Here is a 20,610-nt window from a genome sequence, read left to right as displayed (position 1 = left end):
TTTCCAGCTTCATGCAAGTCAGCAATTCTTGATCGTAGGTCTTCTGATAGCTCTTTTCTGCGAGGCATGGTTCACATCAGACAGTGCTTCTTGAAACCAGTAAACCCAAAACAGGTGTGTGTTTTTTAAGGGCAGGACAGCTGTCAGCAACACATCCAATATCATCACACTGATTGGAGTCAAAGTTGGCTCACTCCTGGCTCCAATTATCTCTGGGAGAAGTCATTAAGCTAGGGCTTCACATACTTTTTCCTCCCTGCACTGTGAATGTTTACATGTTATGTGCAATTAAACCATGGCAACATCTAATATTTGTGTAGTATTATGTTCAGCAGACTGTGTTCTTCTATTGTTGTGACTTAGATGCCGTTCAGAGCACATTTTATGCCCAATTCATGCAAAACTCCACGTAATCCCAAGGGGTTCACATACTTTTTCTTGCAACTGTAGCTCTGACATATACCGCAACGCTGTACAGAGAACACTGAGCCATTCGCATCAGTCTCTGCACCAGAGGAGCTTACACTCTAATGTCCCCTTACAACAGCAAACTATTTATTATTCATGGTGCTGTACAGAGAACACTGAGCCATTCATATCAAAATGTAGTTTTGGTTTGGAAAAATACCATTTATTCTGAATCCAAAAATGTATATAGCTCTCACATATACTGCAGTGGTGTACAGAGAACACTGAGACAGTCACATCAGTCTCTGCACCAGAGGAGCTTACACTCTAATGTCCCCACCGCAGTAACACACTATTATTATTATTATAATACATTTATATAGCTCTGACATATACCACAGTGCTGTACAGAGAATACTGAGACTGTCACTTCTGTCTCTGCACCAGAGATCCTTACACTCTAATGTCCCTCCTCAGTCACAACCAGGGGCGGACTGACAACTCACGGGGCCCCCGGGCAATAGGGGATCATGGGGCCCCTGTGTCCTTGCCCAAACTCAAAAAAGCCTATGAAAAAGGTACCATGGGCATGTCATGGGGCCCCCTACTGACCCCGGGCCCTCAGGCAGTGCCCGAGTTTCCAAATGGTCAGTCCGCCCCTGGTCACAACTATTATTCTACATTTATATAGGTCTGACATATACCCAAGGGAGGTGCTTCCACTAGGCACACTAGGCAACGTCTGGGCGCAGCAGAGGCCAGCACTCTCTCTGTGTGGGACACCACCACGTCATGAATGATCCTTCAGCTGAGAGGATGGGTGGCAGAGGGGAGAAAGAAAGGACAGAGGAAGATGCCGGGTGTCTGGGTCCAGTGTAGCAGCTGAGCTCCTTCCAGTGTTCCTCTCAGACTCAGTCGCTTATTGCAAGCCGGCTGGCAGCTGCTGATCACTGTGGAGTTCCAGCCCTTCTCTTCCCATTCATCAGCGGAGGTGGAGCTGCACTTGTAGAGGAAGGGATGTCTGACTCTGATGTCTCGTGTCTTTGTGACAGTGACCCGGCTGACCGGCCATCCATCACATGTGCAATGTGTCAGTGAGTTATGACACCATCAGGATCCCACAGCCTGCTCTTCTAGTGTCTGCTGGGCCTGCTGATCTGTGTCAATGTCGGTGTGTTGTGTCAGAAATGTCACTGTGTGGGATCGCTCACTTCAGCTGCCTGCTGTCACAGTGTTTTATCTCTGGGGAATTCCAGCATGGGATCTGTCAGTGTGGATCCATCATCTTCCACTGCAACTGTCACCTTGCCACTGCCAGCCACAGATACAATCCATCCGTGACACTGATTTTGTCTTTAATATTGGTGCTGGTGGCATCTTATGGCACTTTTTTTTGCAAATTAAAAGGAATGTAGCAGTTTCATGTTTTGTTAACATAATATTTTCTACTGTTTTAAAAAAAAATTTTTTTTTTTTGGGGGGGTTCAAGTAGCTGGTCTTGCTTAGGGTGCAAAATTGTCTAGCATTGGCCCTGGATACACCACAATGCTGTACAGAGAACACTGAGCCAGTCACATCAGTCTCTGCACCAGAGGAGCTTACACTCTAATGTACCATCTCAGTCACTCTAATATTATACACTTAAATAGCTCCAACATATTCTGCAGTGCTGTACAGAGATCACCTGGTTTCCTAGTGGCCACTAGAAGTCACATGACCATTATTGGTGGGTTATTTGTGATAATATAACTTATAGTTTGATCCTCAGATTCAGTCCTGCCTCTAGATTTGTGTCATATCCCGGGTCGGTTCTGCAGAACGCGGGTCACATGATCTGTTCCATTGTTCGCGGACCGCGCTCCATCTCCCCTACAGGGTTAACAATACACGAATCCTCGCTATCACAATCCAGCAGTCTGGCGCCCGGTCCTCGGTATAAATTCACTATACTGGGGAGATTTTAATAATGCACAACTGTCATAAATATACTAGCAGGAAAAATATAATACTTTCTCATTCGTTCCCCAGCAAAGTGCGATCCCGCTCCGCAAAATGTGATTACGCCGTCCCGGCCTCATATCACCAGCTCTGATTTTATTATTTTTAGAAATGTATCTTTTGTATGAAATATTAAGACGTCATGTTCCATACAAATTCCATTAGCGGCTCTTGACATCGGGAGAAATTCAGAAAAGTTGTCGGGCGGCGGGCTGGGCTCGCCATACGGGAAGCACAGCGCCATTTTCATATTTTATCCTCTCGCAAGGTGTCTGCCTGTAAATAATGACGTTTTGTGCTTTTCTATGGATTAAAAATTACGGCCTAAACAGCCGCCAGCCAATACTGAAGTGATTAACGCGCTTTCATACATCAATTATTAGACCTGATTGTATAGGAGAAACAATACGTCTTCTCTGCAGATTATTAGGTTAGTGCGGCGGATGGGGGAGAAACATGACAGTAAAGTCCTGAGAAAACTCCAAACCTAAAGCTGAACTCCGGCACACAGCTACATAGGCAGGTGAAATACATACACCTGTCAAAGGATTTGTATTTCTGTCCATCCAGTCCAGCTCTGCCACACTGCACAGTCCTGTCTGGCAGCACAGGAGACCTGATTTTTCTCTGCTGCAGTTCAGTAACACTTGCAGGTCTTGACCCTCCCCCAGCTTGTGATTGGTCAGTCAAAAGAGAGGCAGTACACTGATGAGCTCATCTCTTTGTCACTCTGTTCTCTCCTCCTATCAGCCTGTCCCTTGTTAGCATATGAACAGCATATTGATGGGCTCATCTCTCTGTCACTCTGCTCTCTTCTCCTATCAGCACGTTTCTGAACAGAACATGAATTGATTGGCTTTGTGTGCTGCTTCTTTCCCCCCCAGTCTGAGCTCTGCTGTACAGAGACTGCTGTTACCAAACCATCTGTAGTTCAGTAACACTTACAGGTCTGGTCCCTCCCCTGCCTGTGACTGGGCAGTGAAAAGAGAAGTAGTATTGTGGATGAGCTTATCTCTCTGTCACTCTGCTCTCTCCTCCTATCAGCATGCTTCTCAACAGAACATGAATTGATTGGCTTCTTGTGCTGCTTCTTTCCCCCCAGTCTGAGCTCTGCTGTACAGAGATTGCAAGATGCTGATACCAAGCCACCTGCAGTTCAGCAACATTTACAGGTCTTGTCTCTCCCTCTGCTTGTGACTTGGCAGTGAAAAGAGAAGTAGTATAGTGGATGAGTTCATCTCTTTGTCACTCTGCTCTCTCCTCCAATCAGCACACTTCTCAACAACACAGGAGTTGATTGGCTTCTTGTGCTGCTTCTGTCCCCCACAGTCTGAGCTCTGCTGTACAGAGACTGCTGATACCAAGCCACCTGCAGCAGTTCAGTAACACTCACAGGTCTGGTCCCTCCCCTGCCTGTGATTGAGCAGTGAAAGGAGAAGTAGTATAGTGGATGAGCTCATCTCTCTGTCACTCTGCTCTCTCCTCCAATCAGCACACTTCTCAACAACAAATCTTGATTGGTTTATTGTGCTGTGTCTCCCCCCCCCCAGTCTGAGCTCTGCTGTACAGAGATTGCAAAAAGTTAATACCAATCCACCTGCAGTTCAGTAACACTTACAGGTCTTGTCCCTCCCTCTGCCTGTGACTGGGCAGTGAAAAGAGAAGTAGTATAGTGGATGAGCTCATCTCTCTGTCACTCTGCTCTCTCCTCCTATCAGCCTCTCCTTTATTGGCAGATAAGCAGGACACTGATGAGCTCATCTCTCTGTCACTCTGCTTTCTCCTCCTATCAGCCTCTCCTTTATTGGCAGATAAGCAGTACACTGATGAGCTCATCTCTCTGTCACTCTGCTCTCTCCTCCTATCATCATACGTCTTGACAGCACATTAAGTGATTGGCTCCTTGTGCTGCTTCTCCCTCCCCCAGTCTGAGCTGTTCTGTACATAGACTGAAAGCAGCTGATACCAAGCCAAATTTAGGTACTTACACCGCTTGTCGTCAGGATTTCTATCTCATCCAATCAGAAAATGCCTAATATTAATTGAAAAAAATGCAAGGTGGTCTGTGAATGGTGCAGAGAGAGGGACCCCCTGTGGTCAGTGTACAGAGGAGAAGCCGCAGGACTAAGAAAATGTGCAATAAGGATCATTTCTTGAGTTCTGCTTTAAATAGGAGAATGAATACTTACCTGTCCTGCCGTGCTGTGCACGCTCCTGAACACTGCTCCGCCTGTCAGATGTGGTCCGCTGGGAGGAGGGCACTGGTTCTTCCTGCCTTGCATGTGGTTACTGTGTACTTGGGGGTCACCAGGAGGAGCAAGCGAGAGTCATGGAGGGACCATGGAGATCGACACTCCCAGAAGTGTCAGTTTTTCAGCCTACTTTAAAAAGCATTCCACAGTGAGGGATCAGAATTCAGCGACGGTGGTTGTGGGAGGGTTAAGTATTCAGCCTCTTCTTTACAAGTCACTCTCCCTTGAAATGACTGGAGGACTTCCCTCATCATCTAACACTTTCCTCCCTGACTGTCCCTGGCCCGTCCCCATCATTCTTTGTATTCCAGTTCTTTCATTCACTGAAGCTCAGCATTACATGTGACCAGGGGCGGACTGACAACTCATGGGGCCCCCGGGCAATAGGGGATAATGGGGCCCCTGTGTCCTTGCCCATACTCAAAAAAGCCTATGAAAAAGGTACCAGGGGCATCTCATGGGGCCCCCTACTAACCCCGGGCCCTCAGGCAGTGCCGAGTTTCTAAATGGTCAGTCCGCCCCTGCATGTGGCTGTTACCTGTGCAAATGCCACCCGCTCCTCCACGTTGACACCCAGCCATGAAGGCATTTTCATATTTGCATAACTCCTCCCACTGCTTGCATGAGGGCTGAGGACTTTTGAGAGGATGGGCAGCACAGTGGCTAAATGGTTAGCACTCCCGCCTGGCAGTACTAGGGTCGTTGGTTCGAATCCCAGTCACGGCACAACCTGCCTGGAGTTTGCATGTTCTCCCTGTGCCTGCGTGGGTTTCCTCCCGGTACTCCGTTTTCTTCCCACAATCCAAAGACATGCTGGTAGGTGAATTGGATCCTGTCCAGGGGCGGACTGACCATTTGGAAACTTGGGCACTGCATGAGTTGTCAGTCCGCCCCTGATCCTGTCTAAATTGTCCCTAGTATGTGTATGTATGAATGTGAGTTAGGGACCTTAGATTGTACACCCCTTGAGGGTTAGGGACTGATGTGAATGTACAATATATATGTAAAGTGCTGCGTAAATTGACGGCGCTATATAAATACCTGAAATAAATAAATTACAGAGGCAGGGTGCTGTGATGCCTTCAGGAAGCTTTGTACAGCAACCTGCCGACCCTCCCACCATCCATGATCTGCCTGCATTGCACAGAAAAGCACAGAGACCCAGTAATGACATCACTGGGTCTAAATTAAAGGTATGAAGTGAAAACAGTAATGTTTTATGTAAAGATGTCGTCAGCATGTTGATGACGAGGGAACCAGGGAAGGCAAAATACTATATAAGCAGATTGAAAATCGGCTTTAAGCTCTGGAATTTTGCTGATGTTTTGTCTGGTGGATAACCTTTTAAAAATGCATTTTCGTTTGTGATTCCATTGTGGCCCCCACCTAGGACAAGGTCACATGACAAAATGATTCAAGTCAGCGCGTGGCGCCTGCTGGGGGTGAGGCGCAGTACAAGGTCATTGCCTTCCGAAGCAGAACATGGACAGGAGATGGAAGGAGATCTCTTGCAGACATTTGGATTCTGGAATTATACATTTTGTGTTATTAAATGAGATGTAATCCCAGCCACTAAGATGGGCTGCTGATCTCTGGAGGAGATCAGCAGCCCTGGGATGGGGAAAATGATGGAAAAAGGGGAAAACGGGACTTTATGGAAAACATGACAGCTGTTTATGATCTGCAGAGTCAATGAAATACCATCTGGTCAGACATTGGCTTCACGGCTCAATTCCACGCACAAACACGTTCATTAATAGCCACAAAAATATCAATCCCCTTTGTGTGAACCAAATACCTTTGCAAAGCCAGATATTACCTTTTAAAAGTTGTACATAGCCATGCAGGGAGCAGAGATGTGGGAGGGGCCCAGCATACCCCACCCACTGCAGGCTGCCTGCAGAACTACAGGAGGGGGCGGAGACAAAACCAGTCACCCTGCACAAGGACAGAGAGCAGCAATAGTCGGTCTATATTACAGGAAGCTCCTGCACAGGGGGACTCTTATGGATATAAGGGGGAAGGGGTGGGGTGGGGGACTCTGCTGGGCACTGCTGGATATAAGGGGGGAACTCTGCTGGGCACTCCTGAATGTAAGAGTTTTTTTGATAGGCACTCTTGCATGTAAGGGGGAACTCTGCTGGGCACTCCTGGATGTAAATGGGGGGACTGTGATGGGCACTCCTGGATGTAAGGGGGGACTCTGCTGGGCACGCCAGGATTTAAGGGGGGACTCTGCTGGGCACTCCTGCATGTGTAAGGGGGACTCTGCTGGGCACTCCTGGATGTAAGGGGGGACTTTGATGGGAACTCTTGCATGTAAGGGGGGATTCCATTGGGCACTCCTGAATGTAAGGGGGGCTCTGCTGGGCACTACTGGATGTAAGGGGGGACTTTGATGGGTACTCCAGGGTGTAAGGGGGGACTCTGCTGGGCACTCCTGGATGTAAGGGGGGACTTTACTGGGCACACCAGGATTTAAGGGGGGACTGTGCTGGGCACTCCTGCATGTGTAAGGGGGGACTCTGCTGGGTGGTCCTGGATGTAAGGTTTTTTTTGATAGATACTCTTGCATATTAGGGAGGAACTCTGCTGGGCAGTCCTGCATAGAAGGGGGGACTCAACTGGGAACTCCTGGATGTAAGGGGGAACTTTGATGGGCACTCCTGGATGTAAACATGCGGGGGGGGGGGATCTGCTGGGAACTCCAGGATGTAAGGGGGGACTCTGCTGGGCACTCCTGGATGTAAGTGGGGACTCTGCTGGGCACTCCTGGATGTAAGGGGGGACTCTGCTGGGCACTCCTGGATGTAAGGGGGGACTCAACTTGGAACTCCTGGATGTAAGGGGGAACTTTGATGGGCACTCCTGGATGTAAACATGCGGGGGGGGGGGGATCTGCTGGGAACTCCAGGATGTAAGGGGGGACTCTGCTGGGCACTCCTGGATGTAAGTGGGGACTCTGCTGGGCACTCCTGGATGTAAGGGGGGACTCTGCTGGGCACTCCTGGATGTAAGGGGGGACTCTGCTGGGCACTCCTGGATGTAAGGGGGGACTTTACAGGGCACTCCAGGATTTAAAGGGGGGACTTTGATGGGCACTTCTAGATGTAAGGGGGATTCTGTTGGGCACTGTTACATATAAGGGGGGACTCCCTACCGGCCACTCATGGATGTAGAGGGAGATCTATTCCTTCATTTATAAAACATACTTTTTTCAGCCTTCCAATGTTGGTGAAGTATACAGTGGGCCCTTCACACTAGAAAGTTTAGAGACCTCTGACCCAGCTGATTGGACACATAGGAATGATGGCCCCACCCACGTCCTCCTCATTTTGGGATATGAGATGGGTAGAGACATGTGAGATGCGGAAGGCTTCGCTGTGCTACGCTCACAGTATATTTTATGGAAATGGCCGCCATGAATATGCAGATTAAATTAGTAGAAGAGTCCCCCTCCGGGGATATTAGGAAGAAGTGGCTCTATATCATCTGACGCCATTTAATTCGTCTGATGCCCCCTCGCCTCATGTCAGTGACACTCTCGGCGTCCGCTGCGCGGGAAGGAGACCCCACCGACATGTAACCGCAATGTCCCTGAATGTAATTGGGACTAATGCAGCCTGCCGTGTCGGGGAGCCCTGGGGATGAAGATAGGGGACCGGAGGAACATTCACACTTTGCTCCAATGTGAAGAAGAGTAAATTGTAAGGAGACAGACGGAGCTCTCGCCATCACTAGGTGGGTCATTTACGGGTTTAGGAAAGAAGCTCATGCAAGCACAGGCAGAGCATGCAAACTCCATGCAGACAGTGCCCTGAATATAATTGGAACCGTGACACCAGTGCTACAAGGCAGAAGAACTAACCACAAGGCCACTGCGCTGCTAAATGAATTGATTGGCTGCTTGGGCGGCTTCTCCCTCTCCCAGTCTGAGCTCTGCTGTACACAAACTGCAAGAGGCCGATAACAGGACAGATCCAGGCACGTACACGGGCTGTGTTCAGTGATGTGTGAATGATTACAGAGCTGGATTCATCTGTGTGTTTTATCTCTGCCTGGAGGTCAGCTTTAAATTAGCGAACGTAAATTTGTAAATTGGAAGCAGACGTTCAGCACAGCGGAGGCAGTTAGGTGAATATTTCATGCTTCTACAGTAACCTATCCTGATGCAGGGGTGGACTGACCATTTGGAAACTCGGGCACTGCCCGAGGGCCCAGGGTCAGTAGGGGGCCCCATGAGATGCCCCTGGTACCTTTTTCATAGGCTTTTTTGAGTTTGGGCAAGGACACAGGGCCCCATGATCCCCTATTGCCCGGGGGCCCCATGAGTTGTCAGTCCGCCCCTGGCCTGATGCAAACAGGAACACTCCTAATACAACGCTCGCAGAACTGCCATCTGTTCCAATATATCGCAGACGCGGCCTCAACGCCGCCAACATGAAGATCGGAGGATTTCCTCCAAAGGGATCCCTCTGTCTGTGTGTCACCTGCTGCGACCGTTCATCCGTCCCCTTCCATCCCTCATCAATTTACCAAAATAGGGCAAGTTTAGTAAAGAGTGCCAGCTGTCCGATTTATGCGACAGGAGTGGGCGGGGCTACTAATGAGCTGCGGACAGACAGACATCACATGCCACTGACAAATCACATCTAAAGTTACAATTCCGGGCAACAAGTTAGAGAAATTCCTGAAAGTCAGAAAGTTCACTTCATTTACAGAATTATTAGTTCTACGTAATTCACTGCGGCAAGATTCCAGAGGGCACCTCACAGGGTCACTGGGAATGTACTTCCTCAAGCCTTTGCTGTGTAACTTGCTTTAGCTCTGATTTTTGAGTCACCAATTACAGTCAAATTTCCTTAGTGCTGACTCTTTCCTATAGATTGTACTCTCCTTGAGGGTTAGGGACTGATGTGAATGTACAATATGTATGTAAAGTGCTGCATAAATTGACGGCACTATATAAGTACCTGTAATACATAATAAATAAAATAAATATCCAGGATTCTAAACTTAAACTGTTACTAAACCCCGGACCCTGCACTCACTATATGTGGTCTCCCCGGACCCTGCACTCACTATATGTGGTCTCCCCGGACCCTGCACTCACTATATGTGGTCTCCCCGGACCCTGCACTCACTATATGTGGTCTCCCCGGACCCTGCATTCACTATATCTGGTCTCCCCTGACCCTGCATTCACTATATCTGGTCTCCCCAGACCCCGCATTCACTATATCCGGTCTCCCCAGACCCCGCATTCACTATATCCGGTCTCCCCGAACCCTGCATTCACTATATCCGGTCTTCCCGGACCCCACATTCACTATATCCGGTCTCCCCAGACCCTGCATTCACTATATCTGCTCTCCCCGGACCCCGCATTCACTATATCCGGTCTTCCCGGACCCCACATTCACTATATCTGGTTTCCCCAGACCCTGCATTCACTATATCTGGTCTCCCCGGACCCCGCATTTACTATATCCGGTCTTCCCGGACCCCACATTCACTATATCTGGTCTCCACGGACCCTGCATTCACTATATCTGGTCTCCCCGGACCCTGCATTCACTATATGTGGTCTCCCAGGACCCTGCATTCACTATATCTGGTCTCCTGGGACCCTGCATTCACTATATCTGGTCTCCCCGGACCCTGCATTTCCTATATGTGGTCTCCCTGGACCCTGCATTCACTATATCTGGTCTCCCCGGACCCTGCATTCACTATATCTGGTCTCCCAGGACCCTGCATTCACTATATCTGGTCTCCCCGGACCCCGCATTCACTATATCTGGTCTCCCCGGACCCCGCATTCACTATATCTGGTCTCCCCGGACCCCGCATTCACTATATCCGGTCTCCCCTGACCCTGCATTCACTGTATCTGGTTTCCCCGGACCCTGCATTCACTATATCTGGTCTCCCTGGACTCTGCATTCACTATATGTGGTCTCCCAGGACCCTGCATTCACTATATCTGGTCTCCTGGGACCCTGCATTCACTATATCTGGTCTCCCCGGACCCTGCACTCACTATATGTGGTCTCCCAGGACCATGCATTCACTATATCTGGTCTCCCAGGACCATGCATTTACTATATGTGGTCTCCCTGGACCCTGCATTCACTATATCTGGTCTCCCCGGACCCTGCATTCACTATATCTGGTCTCCCCGGACCCTGCATTCACTATATCTGGTCTCCCCGGACCCCGCATTCACTATATCTGGTCTCCCCGGACCCCGCATTCACTATATCCGGTCTCCCCTGACCCTGCATTCACTGTATCTGGTTTCCCCGGACCCTGCATTCACTATATCTGGTCTCCCAGTATCCCGCATTCACTATATCTGGTCTCCCCGGACCCCGCATTCACTATATCCGGTCTCCCCGGACCCTGCATTCACTATATCTGGTCTCCCTGGACTCTGCATTCACTATATCCGGTCTCCCCGGACCCTGCATTCACTATATCTGGTCTCCTACAATACACACAACATGGAAATGCAATTACTTTAGTAAATATAAACTGCTAAATACCTTTTCTCATCAGCAGTTAGAGCAATCTTGCAACTTCTATCAATGTCCAGCCGAGCACTGGTTAAAGCTTGTAGGAGACGTTTTATTTATGCTCTAGGAGGATGCAGAACCCCTGACCTCTGTCTGGACAGTGCTGATTGGCCCTGACATTTTTAACGCAGGAACATGTGCGTTTGGATTGTACACTTGCATTCTAGTTTTATTGACGACACGTGGTGTTCAGTCATATATACAGATCACTGGGACTGTTTTGTTATTTTCACAGTTTGGACAGTTTTATTTTCACTAAAGTTTTTTTGTGATACACTTGTTTTGAGAGTCGTACCATTGTAGCACGGCAATTTATTTATGATTTATGATCCATCCTGTGGGGATCGTCAGCTTGCTTTACAACTTACCTTTTTCGCGGAGCGGGTCCGGTGTCACCCGGTGCGGTAGGGGTCACCCGGTGCGGCGTGCACCCCCCGCACCTGCCTAGGGACGCCCCTGGGCCAACATATTCAATACATTATATGGACACCTAGTCTAGACACCTACATGAGGTCGTAGGCAGGTGCAGTTACCTAGTTTGTCACTCCGATCCATTATGCTCAATCCGCAGATCCGATCCATCCTGCGGGGATCGTCGGCATGCAACCTATACGGGGTGACACCGGACACCGGACTATTGCACCGGGTGACACCAACCCTAGGGACTCCCCTGTGTTGGCCCCAATATACATAAAAAATGACAAACATGATACTAAAACTCGGTATATAGTACACTGACAAGAAGTTTTTCACTGAGGAGCTGATCTCTCCACATGCATCTCAAACAATCAAATCCAGACAAACGCATGCCTTGGGAACGCGGGCCCTCGGGGTATCGAAATTCCAAAACGAAACCTTTTATTATTACAGCTAGAAAGAGCCCATTATATCCATCTTTCCCAGCATGCCCATCTCCTGCGCTGTCACACCAAATCTGATATTTATAGCGGTGACAAAGCTGTGGTCCCACAAGTGCATGTAAAACGAGGCGCAGCTCAAATAATAGGAGGAAAAACACAATGCCGAGGTGCTAAATATTTAAACAGATGACAGCTTGGGGTTTTTTTCTCAGCGAGCGGTACAACGCAAAACTCGGCTCCTGTTCCTGGATCTCCGGGACAGTCGGGGTAAATCCCGCAGAGAGCCATTCCACAATAATAAAGGATGACACTTTCCGCATGGAGTCTTCCGATCCAGTCTTGTATTTGCTCTGGCAGCAGTCTAGGAGCAACAACAGATCCATCTGTTGTGTATGAAAGAGGCTGGATAGTACATGGAATCATAGTGCCCCCCCCCCCCCAGTGACTTCTCACTACTTCTTTCATATATGTAGTGCCGGTACAAGCTCATCCAGAGTCCTGAGCAAAGAAGGTGAGTTGTGTCCCCCCCTCCCCGGCCAGGTGGAGTCCCCCTTTACTCCAGGTGTCTCCAATAGAGTCCCCCTTTACATCAGGTGTCTCCAATAGAGTCCCCCTTTACATCAGGTGTCTCCAATAGAGTCCCCCTTTACATCAGGTGTCCCCAATACGGTCCCCCTTTACACCAGGTGTCTCCAATAGAGTCCCCCATTACATCAGGTGTCCCCAATAGAGTCCCCCTTTACATCAGGTGTCCCCAATAGAGTCCCCCTTTACATCAGGTGTCTCCAATAGAGTCCCCCTTTAAATCAGGTGTCTCCAATAGAGTCCCCCTTTACATCAGGTGTCCCTAAAACAGTCTCCCTTTACATCAGCTGTACCCAATAGAGCCCCCCTTTACGTCAGGTGTCCTCAATACGGTCGCCCTTTACAGCAAGTGTACCCAATATAGTCCCCCTTTACATCAAGTGTCCCCAATAGAGTCCCCCTTTACATCAGGTGTCCCCAATACAGTCCCCCTTTACATCAGGTGTCTCCAGTAGAGTCCCCCTTTACATCTGGTGTACCCAGTAGAGCCCCCTTTGCATCAGGTGTCCCAAATACAGTCCCGCTTTACATCAGGTATACCCAATACAGTCCCCCCTTTGCATCAGGTGTCCCCAATACAGTCCCCCTTTACATGATGTGTCCCCAATAGAGTCCCCCTTTGCATCAGGACCCCCAATACAGTCCCCCTTTACATCAAGTATCCCCAATACAGTCCCCCTTTACATCAGGTGTCCCCAATACAGTCCGCCTTAACATCATGTGTCCACATGCCCACCCCCTTACCTCTTGTATGGGCAGATTGGTACTCACTGGAATGAAGACAGCATCTCCTTCTCTCCAGTCATGTGACATGGCACATGAGAGGCGGAGAGAGGAAGAAGGACACAGTCTGCCATTCTTCCTCAGCAGTGCAGCACTGAGACTAAGGACAGTTCTCTGCCTCAGCGCCAGATCTTTTCCATCCCCTGCAGACTGGAGGGAGGAGAAAGCAGAATCCTCCCCCAGTAGCAGCTATCGGCTGCTGCTCCATCTGACAGGAGTGACACTGCAGTCACTCATACAGGTTCCAGCTCGCCCCCCCCCCCCTTTTCCCATGAGGGGGGGGGGCATTGTGCTTATAATTATGATCTTTATTACTCTTGCTCCCTCTTTTGAGGCGCATCTTTGTACTATGGGTCCTATCATGAATATGAGACTCTTTTATGTCAATAAATGATTATATGTATTTTACTGCGTGGTCTCTTACTGTGCCCAAAGAATCCAATGCCTTTGCCATACTTAGCAGTTCGGTATCTTTTTCTTTCCTATCAATAGGATTTGGCACCAGGAACTTTTTTGGTAGTTTTAGAACCTGTCTAGATGGCTCAGGTTGAGGCCCCCATCCAGCGCTGGACTCCTGGAAGTGGTGCAAGAGCACAGAATGCACTGTGTGTGATTCTTCAGAGGTGAGCTCTGCCTCAGAACTAGCATTGTGTTCTACAGTCAGTCTACACTAGATGGAAGCTTTAGCTGTGACAACCACCCACAGGATACCATTCAACACAGCAACAATGTAAAACAGTTTCAAGGGTCAACTTTCTCCTGACATTCCAAACCCACCAATATTGTCTTAGAGCACCATGAGCTACAACACACAATTACAACATGGCAGAGAACCCGAATGGCAAAACTTCTTTGTATTCCAATAAATTACACTCCACGACATCCACAGAATATACGGAAATGTTAGTGTGCGGATAGTACGGAATCCAGAATCGTGAAAAGTCGCCATAAGTTAGAAACAAGTGACAGCACTGACTCTCGGAAGAAATATTCAAGAATATCTCCACTGATCTTCGAGGGTCCTCTTACCTGTCAGGCTGGTCTCCATTTTGAAGATGTCGGAGAGCCGGGTGTTGACGGGCTCATATGGAGAGTTTTCCAGGAGCTCATTCCCTGCAAGAGATAAAACGCCAAAATCAGTTTGTGATGTGAGACAGTCCACCTCCTTGACCAGACGCTAAGATCCCAGCCACATAGACACTGATTGGTGTTCTGTTCATCAGACCTAACCCTATGGTGGTGGACTTCTAATCCTAAACCCAACCTCCTAAACTTAATCCTAAAGCCCTAACCTTAACCAGGTCATGGCCTGTGGTGGTGGATCCTAGCCATAACCTTAAGCTGGCAATACATGGATCAAAATTCAACCAATACTGTATGGCTAGCCTTAACATCCTAAACATAACCCTTAAGACGTAACTCTAACCAGGTCATGGCCTATAGTGATGGACCTGAACCATCATCTTAAACCTAACCTTCTAAACATAACCCAAAGGATATAACAGTAACCTGGTCATGGCCTGTGGTGGTGGACCCTAACCTCCCAAACAATGTAACCCTATCCCAGTCATGGCCTATGGTGGTGGACCTTAACCTCCCAAACAATGTAACCCTATCCCAGTCATGGCCTATGGTGGTGGACCCTAACCTCCCAAACAATGTAACCCTATCCCAGTCATGGCCTATGGTGGTGGACCTTAACCTCCCAAATGATGTAACCCTAACCCAGTCATGGCCTATGGTGGTGGACCCTAACCTCCCAACCGATGTAACCCTATCCCAGTCATGGCCTATGGTGGTGGACCCTAACCTCCCAAACATAACCCAAAGAATGTAACCCTAACCTGGTCATGGCCTGTGGTGGTGGACCCTAACCAGAATCCGAAACCTAACCTCCTAAACAGAACTAAAAAGGATGTAACACTAACCCAGTCATGACCTATGGTGGTGGACCCTAACCTCCCAAACGATGTAACCCTATCCCAGTCATGGCCAATGGTGGTGGACCTTAACCTCCCAAATGATATAACCCTATCCCAGTCATGGCCTATGGTGGTGGACCCTAACTCCCAACCGATGTAACCCTATCCCAGTCATGGCCTATGGTGGTGGACCCTAACCTCCCAAACGAAGTAACCCTATCCCAGTCATGGCCTATGGTGGTGGACCCTAACCTCCCAAACATAACCCAAAGAATGTAACCCTAACCTGGTCATGGCCTGTGGTGGTGGACCCTAACCAGAATCCGAAACCTAACCTCCTAAACATAACTAAAAAGGATGTAACACTAACCTGGTCATGGCCTATGGTGGTGGACCCAAACCTCCTAAACATAACTAAAAAGAATGTAACCCTAACCTGGTCATGGCCTGTGGTGGTGGACCCTAACCAGAATCCTAAACCTAACCTCCCAAACATAACCCAAAGAATGTAACCCTAACCTGGTCATGGCCTGTGGTGGTGGACCCTAACCAGAATCCTAAACCTAACCTCCTAAACATAACTAAAAAGAATGTAACCCTAACCTGGTCATGGCCTATGATGGTGGACCCAAACCATGGTCCTAAACCTAACCTCCCAAACATAACCCTAAGGCCTTAAGCCTACCCAGACCTATGATGGTGGACCCTGAGACAAATCTTAAATCTAATATTCTAAACCTAAATCTGACCTCCGGCCTTCCATTCCATCTTGCACAGTTGTACCGGTTCCTCTCCTGGACTGAAATGGCTCACTCTGATTTCACTGCACACTGTGAGCTTCTCACAATGTGAATTAGAAGCTGTTTTAACTCAGATAGAGCCCGCCTCATTTCCTGGCTGGAGGACATCCAGTATCATCTAGTTCTTTTCTCCCCAGACTGATTCTCCTTGGAATGCCCCTTTCATTCATTGGATATCAGTTCTTTCAATAATGAAACCTCAGAAGCATATGTAGGCATTACCTAGCACGGGTGTCAAACTGGCGGCCCTCCAGTCCCATAAGGCATTGCAAGATTGACAGTTACAAGCATGACTCTCAAAAGCAAAGGCATGATGGGACTTGTAGTTTCGCAACAGCTGCAGGGCCGCCAGCTTGACACCTCTTACCTAGGGCCATCTTCATGGAATTGAAGTCTGCCTAGTTACACCCACTCCTCCAGACTGACATCCACCCATCAAGGCATTTTGATATTTGCATAGCTCCCCCTAAGAGCCAGCCCACTGATTGCATCAGGGTTGAGTGCTCTTGAGAGGAGTACTGAGGCAGCGTGCTGTGATGGTTTCAGGAAGCTATATACACCACCCTACCTCCCCTCCCATGATCTGCCTGCATTGCATAGAGAAGCATAGAGACCCAGTGACGATATCACTCAATCTAAAATAAGGTATTTAATGAAAATGGAAAGGTTTTATTTAAAAACTGCATACGTTGTTAATGATGGGGGAACCAGGCAATCCAAAATATTGGCAGAAATTGTACATAGCACACAGAGCAAACTAAACAGCATCCAGTTTGGGTTTACTCTGAGCCCTGATGGCCGGGGTGTCTGGTGGGGGGGTTGGGGGGGATGTCAGTTGTTCTAATTGTAGCTACAAATCTGTCCATTTGCCTCTTTGTCCCGGGGACTGTCTGTGCAGAGAGATGCAGGCGGCGGTGGAGCACAGATTGCTGTGTGTGTTGGGTATTGTACCGTCCCCCGTTACACAATGTAAACACGTCTGCTGCATCAACTGCAAGGTAAATGTATCGATCCGGTATGGGGAGAGGCCTGGATCATGAAAGCACAGCAGTCTCCCTTCTGTCCCAGGATGAGTCCTGATCAATGCTGCAAATTGATGCGTGTGTTGGGCAAAGGAGGCATGGGGGGGGGGGGGGGGCGTCCTCATCAGTGACCTGCAGTACATGACTATCACCCTGAACATAAGGAGGTCTTATAAAGATGAACTCCAGGATAACTGAATATTGTCTAAGGTGGATTCTTCCTGCAATCTCGTGTATTTCTTCCAGATCTGTGCAGTAATCCAGTGTGAGACCTTTCCTGTAATAAAGACCGCTCACTGCTACTCTCTCTCCTTGTGCAGGGTGACTGGTCTTGTCTCCGCCCCCTCCTGTAGTTTTCTGCAGGCAGCCTGTGGTGGGTGGAGCCTGTTGAGTCCCTCCCACAGTTCTGCTCTCTGCACAGCCTATGTACAGCACAGTGAAGATGTCACTGCTACTTTTACAAGGTAATATCTAGGTTTGTGAAGGCGTTCAGTGCACACAAAGTAGATTTATGTTCTTTGTGGCAATTAAAGAATATATTTAAATAAAAAGTTCTTAAATAAAAAAAATTCCCCTCTTGTTGCCTGCTTTTAATGATCTATGTACATTGCAAGGATTTAAACAATGTTGCAGATTTCTACCTTTTGTTATTCTGAAGAAATAGCTGTTTGTCTGTGTCCATGTGCAGAGTGAATCTGTATGGGAGTGGTTTTATCATTATTAATCAGCCACTATACCTGCAGGTCTCTATTGAGGAAAGTGGCAGGGTCTGCGTCCCCTTAGATTTTCCATTGGGAGTATCTCACCAAAAACAACATTTATGTTGCAGGGGATACCAAGAATCTGACTTTTGGGAAACTCAGTGAGCCAATCACACAAGCAGGTTACAAAAAATGACAAGCTGCAGATTGAAAAGGAAAGGCTAATTTTTAATAACATTCAAATACAATATGACTTGTGCCCTAATTGTGTATATCTGGTCTCCCTGGACCCTGCATTCACTATATCCGGTCTCCCCGGACCCTGCATTCACTATATCCGGTCTCCCCGGACCCTGCATTCACTATATCAGGTCTCCCCGGACCCTGCATTCACTATATCTGGTCTCCCCGGACCCTGCATTCACTATATCTGGTCTCCCCGGACCCTGCATTCACTATATCTGGTCTCCCCGGACCCCGCATTCACTATATCTGGTCTCCCCGGACCCTGCATTCACTATATCAGGTCTCCCCGGACCCCGCATTCACTATATCTGGTCTCCCTGGACCCTGCATTCACTATATCTGGCCTCCCCGGACCCTGCATTTGCTATATCTGGTCTCCCCGGACCCTGCATTCGCTATATCTGGTCTCCCCAGACCCTGCATTCGCTATATCTGGTCTCCCCGGACCCTGCATTTGCTATATCTGGTCTCCCAGGACCCTGCATTCACTATATCTGGTCTCCCCGGACCCTGCATTCACTATAGCCGGTCTCCCCGGATCCTGCATTCACTATATCTGGTCTCCCTGGACCCTGCATTCACTATATCTGGTCTCCCAGGACCCTGCATTCACTATATCCGGTCTCCCCGGACCCTGCATTCACTATATCCGGTCCCCCCAGACCCTGCATTCACTATATCTGGTCTCCCCGGACCCTGCATTCACTATATCTGGTCTCCCCGGACCCTGCATCCATATATCTGGTCTCCCCGGACCCTGCATTCACTATATCTGGTCTCCCCGGACCCTGCATTCACTATATCTGGTCTCCCCGGACCCTTCATTCACTATATCTGGTCTCCCCAGACCCTTCATTCACTATATCTGGTCTCCCCGGACCCTGCATCCATATATCTGGTCTCCCCGGACCCTGCATTCACTATATCTGGTCTCCCAGGACCCTGCATTCGCTATATCTGGTCTCCCCGGACCCTGCATTCACTATATCTGGTCTCCCCGGACCCTGCAGTCACTATATCTGGTCTCCCTGGACCCTGCATTCACTATATCTGGTCTCCCCGGACCCTGCATTCACTATATCTGGTCTCCCCGGACCCTGCATTCACTATATCTGGTATCCCAGGACCCTGCATTCACTATATCTGGTATCCCACAGTACACACAACAAGGAAATGCAATCATTTAAGTAAATATAAACTGCTAAATACCTTTTCTCATCAGCAGTTAGAGCAGTCTTGTGACTTCTATCAGTGTTCAGCAGAGCACTGGTTAAAGATTGTAGGAGGAGTTTTCATTCTGTTCTAGGAGGATGCAGAACCCCTGACCCTCTGTCTGGACAGTGCTGATTGGCCCTGTACTGACATGCACTCTCCCAAGGAAGCAAAAACCCTCTCTAGCAATACACACCAAACTGAGCATGTGCAGAGTGACTAAACATGATATGTGTTATCAGGAAATAAGGGGCGCACTGGGAGAAGGGGAGGATCAGAGGAGTCAGGATCAAACAACCTTTTTACACAATGCAGAGGATTAACCCCTTAGGTTCCACAGTGAGTATAACAAGCATGCTTTACTGCATATACAGACTGATTTTACTGTTGTGGGTTTAGTAACACTTTAAAATCACCCCAATGCCTTGGCAACCACAGAGTGTTTTCACGCGTTCTGAAACAGCGTGGTGTCGCAGCCCCATGCTGTTTGTCGCAAATTCATAAAAGAGTCGGAGATTTCTTTTCCTGTGTTTCTCTCAGGTAAAAAACAACAAGCAAAATATATACCCATGTCTTTAACAGTCCAACACATGTAAAAATGGTCACTCTTCCAGCTCAGCGTGGCGGGGGTGGGGCACAGACAAGGAATAGACTCCCAGCAGTTGTTAAGACCAACTTTAGCCAAACTTTTTTTTTTAACTTAGCTTTGAATGGAATGGTGGAGATGGGTCTGTATCTACACTTCCTGTTCTGATATATATCACCTGGACAGGAAATGAGAAAAAATCTCCAAAAATGGGGACAGCAATAAAAACCCAACAGAGGATCTAACCCTCCCCCTCTCCACTAGGTAATAAACATTTTTGTCATATCTCTTTGTTTCTGTATTGGTGACCACCTATATAACAGAGGGGTTTTATGGTGTCACCAGGACAGGAAGCAAGGGGAAATCTCCCACTCTATCCAACACAAAGATAATATTTGTAATGCAGGGCGGGGCCAGACACTAAAGGAGACGATTTGTAGATTAGCTGCCCTCTGACTGTTTACAAATGGGCGATTTGTATGCAGTTATGGAACGCACAGATGTGAATGGATTAGGCCTCATTCACAATACACGTAGTATGAACTTGTGCTCCCAATCGCAGTTTTGTTTCAATTCTCACGTGGAAATGCGTCAGTTGAATGCAGGGGGTCCTATGTGTGAGCGTCGCTCCGCAAACGCCCAACTTTTGTCTCTGAG

General features: G+C 48.4%; 1 protein-coding gene across 4 annotated transcripts in view; it reads right to left on the bottom strand.

Moving 5' to 3' along the window:
• Window positions 1–20,610, bottom strand: part of GFRA1 (GDNF family receptor alpha 1) — a 240,058-nt gene that overhangs the window by 178,736 nt on the left and 40,712 nt on the right. For all 4 annotated transcript variants that reach the window (XR_016306269.1, XR_016306268.1, XR_016306267.1 and 1 more), the window contains exon 3: window positions 14,494–14,577. Coding sequence is in view for 1 of the 4 variants with exons in the window: in XM_089653034.1 (XP_089509160.1) it covers window positions 14,494–14,577 (84 nt within the window). In the remaining 3 variants the exon portion in view is untranslated. The remainder of the gene's footprint in view (window positions 1–14,493; window positions 14,578–20,610) is intronic.

Source organism: Staurois parvus, unplaced genomic scaffold (assembly GCF_062004578.1).
Source record: "Staurois parvus isolate SC_StPar_1 unplaced genomic scaffold, SC_StPar_1.0 ptg000697l, whole genome shotgun sequence".
In the NCBI taxonomy this organism is placed as follows: Eukaryota; Metazoa; Chordata; class Amphibia; order Anura; family Ranidae; genus Staurois; species Staurois parvus.
This window is presented reverse-complemented; position numbering and strand designations above follow the sequence as displayed.